The sequence below is a fragment of the Dendropsophus ebraccatus genome, chromosome 2 (assembly GCF_027789765.1).
Source record: "Dendropsophus ebraccatus isolate aDenEbr1 chromosome 2, aDenEbr1.pat, whole genome shotgun sequence".
In the NCBI taxonomy this organism is placed as follows: Eukaryota; Metazoa; Chordata; class Amphibia; order Anura; family Hylidae; genus Dendropsophus; species Dendropsophus ebraccatus.
Window position 1 is genome coordinate 72,694,035 of NC_091455.1, and position 3,147 is coordinate 72,697,181.

General features: G+C 40.9%; 1 protein-coding gene across 1 annotated transcript; it reads right to left on the reverse strand.

Annotated features, from left to right (window-relative positions):
* Window positions 1–742: 742 nt before the first annotated feature.
* On the reverse strand, window positions 743–2,113 carry LOC138784513 (uncharacterized). Its single transcript, XM_069960100.1, has 5 exons — window positions 2,028–2,113; window positions 1,874–1,927; window positions 1,672–1,732; window positions 1,426–1,505; window positions 743–1,216 (listed from the first exon to the last, which is right to left on the reverse strand). The coding sequence occupies exons 1-5, from the start codon at window positions 2,101–2,103 to the stop codon at window positions 828–830; spliced, it is 660 nt and encodes a 219-aa protein (XP_069816201.1). The 5' UTR covers window positions 2,104–2,113; the 3' UTR covers window positions 743–827.
* Between the last annotated feature and the right edge of the window lie 1,034 nt (window positions 2,114–3,147).

A 3,147-nucleotide genomic window follows, 5' to 3' on the forward strand; every position in this document is an offset into this window, starting at 1 on the left:
TGCCATAGTCGGAAGTCTTGATCATCTACACTCAGTGTTCATGTAGTTATTAGTATCAACATAGAATGGCGATATATTGTAGAACAGACATGTCAAACTCTGGCTCACCATGTAATTCACAGTCTGACACTATCAATGCAGTATGTGAATTCAGCTACAGAGGAGCACCCCCCCCCCCCCCCCCCCACACACACACACACACACGAACACACAAACTTGGTCCCTTATAGTAGATGACCCCTCTGTGTGGTACCCATAGTAGGGGCTCTCCCTTTCTATGCAGTCCCCTATAGTAGACATCCAGGTTAAAATACAGCAATAACATCCAATATCCAATAATAACATCCAAGTTATACAGCAATAATAAATAGTAATGGAAAATTGTGAAGACAGGATCTAGAGGAGCAGTTAGTGTTGTGGGTCTTTTTAGATCCCTCTTATCTAGACCGTGTTAGGCCTCTGGCGGAGCAGTAATATTTTTTTGAAAAAGGGCGCCCCACGCTTGATCGTGCCCCTACCTCCCTACATGTTTTCATCAGCTATAGTGATGGTTTCCTCAGGGGATACATGCTGGGCATAACTTGTAGCAGACAAAAAGGATCATTGACACGCTATTTAATATCATAGCACAGGACATGTGCCGGTCACTCAGGAGAATAGTACAACAGTAATAAATGCAGGAATCACAGTGATCTAACCCAAAGAGTGTGACTGGGGAAGAAATGGTGAGAAGTCATCAGGATTTACATGCATGATGTTTATTGTACTCAGCATATTAGGTGGGACATACATGTACGCTGGATGTGGCTGAATCTATGTCCGGTGTTTCACCTGCAGCAGAAACATGATGGCTTCCTTCTCATTTTCTGCCTTTTTTTCTGTTTTTTTAGAATCCTTTCTCTTCTTCTTTTGAGCCATGAGTTTGCTTGCTTCCTCCTCCTGATTTTTAAAAAGGAGCCCAATCTACCAAATCTTTTTTTTTTTGTTGGATCTTTGTGTTTTTTTCCGTGGGTTATGGCCACAGGGTTCTTTAATTTTCCATGAATAGGAATCCAATCTGGTATTTGTGCCATTTTTTTTATATAAGTCCCGGCCTCCTCTGTCGTCCTTTTCAGAACAGTCAGGGCTTCCAAATATGATGGCACATGTTTATGGTCCCTGGTTCGTGCCTCCTCTAGTGGTTTGTCCTTCGGTGTTGGATTGATGTCTGTAACATCTGCAATGTAAGAGGGAAGACATTAGAATCAGCATGTGTTATGATAAGCTATACCTGCTGCTGCATAGACAGAATACAGGCTGCCATTTCCAGGACCAATTCCAAAAACAACAGTATATGAGGTATACAAGTGTATAATACAAGTGTATGGCCCCAATTTAGAATCTAGATCTTAGACCCCTCCCCCTTTATGATATAGTAATTATTACCTGAATTATGGACAATCACTTCCTCCAATTCCGTCTGTTTTGCCGTCTGGCGGCGACAGCGGCGATACCAATATATAGCACTGCGAAACAAAGTAAAATCCTTAGATAAACTTATATAGATGGCACAAGTCGTTTCCCTATTCATATATGACCCTCCCCCTATTATCTGTATATAGCCGGGTCCTGGCTGCAATAGCTGCTGCGCCCCCTATAGACCAACACAGAATATAACCAGCAGGAACTTACCAGAAAATGATAACAAGAACAGGGATGATCCCCCCGACAATCCCAATGATGAGACCTCCGCCTGGTAATAAGCAAAGACAGGGATTATTATGGGTTATTTATTACTATTAGGATTTTATATATATATATATATATATATATATATATATATATATATATATATTTGTATATAATGAATGTCATTGTGATAGTAAATACTCACTGTTATGGCCTCCATCCAGTTTGATGGGATTCTCAATCTCCGAATCCCTGATCACTGTCAAGAAAGAAAAATACAGATGTTAACTACATTTCCCAGCTACATAAATGTAATGGACATTTAGAAAAATAAAGTTCCTCCAATATGAAGCCATTACCTGATGTCTCTGTGATCTCTATTCCAAAGCACAATCCAAAAATCAACAAAATCCCCACCACTCTCTGTATTGCCATCCTATCCCACTGACTGCAAACTACAGAGTAACTCCAGAGCATGGAGACATAGAACCTGTCACATAGCATTGTGATGTCATACAACACTTCACATTCCATTGTGATGTCATCAGTCACCTGACCTGCACTGTGACGTTGTGTCAGTAGTGTTGCCATAGTAACAAGGAGGGAAGGATGAGCAATGTATGTAGGGAGGAGATTGTTTTCCATCTACTGAGCAGTATGAGGGATTTTTAATATTCTTTTTTTTAAGGACTAAATGCCCCATATACAATGTTACTAACACTGCAACATAGTATCACACAGTTATATACAGGACATGGTCTCTATTGGACCAATTATACTTCATAATGACCTAACCTTCATTTTGCCAAAACATAAACAAATAAATAAATATGAAGGACACCCAATATACATAGGTTCCATGTTCTGCTGCTTTTACAACTCTATAGAGTTGTTTAATGGATTATATTTCCAGCATAGCATGGCATACTGGGGTAATGAGGCACTACAAGTCCCAGCCTTTCCTAGAAATCCATGAATGTACACAGCACCAGTAATATACAACAAGCCTAGGCACAGGTGACAGGTTACAGGTGGTTCCCAGTATTGTTCTTGTTGATGGACTTGTTGATGCTTTGCTGGGCTTTGTGGTACCTCAGTGTTGTACTGAGCATTTCTACACATCACATGCAGAGTCTTTTGCCAGGTGAGGTGTATGAGGTGTATGAGGTTCTGCAGCAGCTGAGGTGTATTATGAGGTTCTGCAGCAACTGAAGTGTGTTAAAAGGTTCTGCAGCAGCTGAGGTGTATTATAAGGTTCTGCAGCAATTGAAGTGTGTTATAAGGTTCTGCAGCAGCTGAGGTGTATTATGAGGTTCTGCAGCAGATGGGGTGTATTATGATAAAAGTTATGCAGCAGCTGAGATGTATTATGAGGTTCTTCAGTAGCTGAGGTGTATGAGGTTCTGCAGCAGCTGAGGTGAATGATGAGGTTCTGCAGCAGCTGTGGTGTATTATGAGGTTCTGCAGCAACTGAAGTGT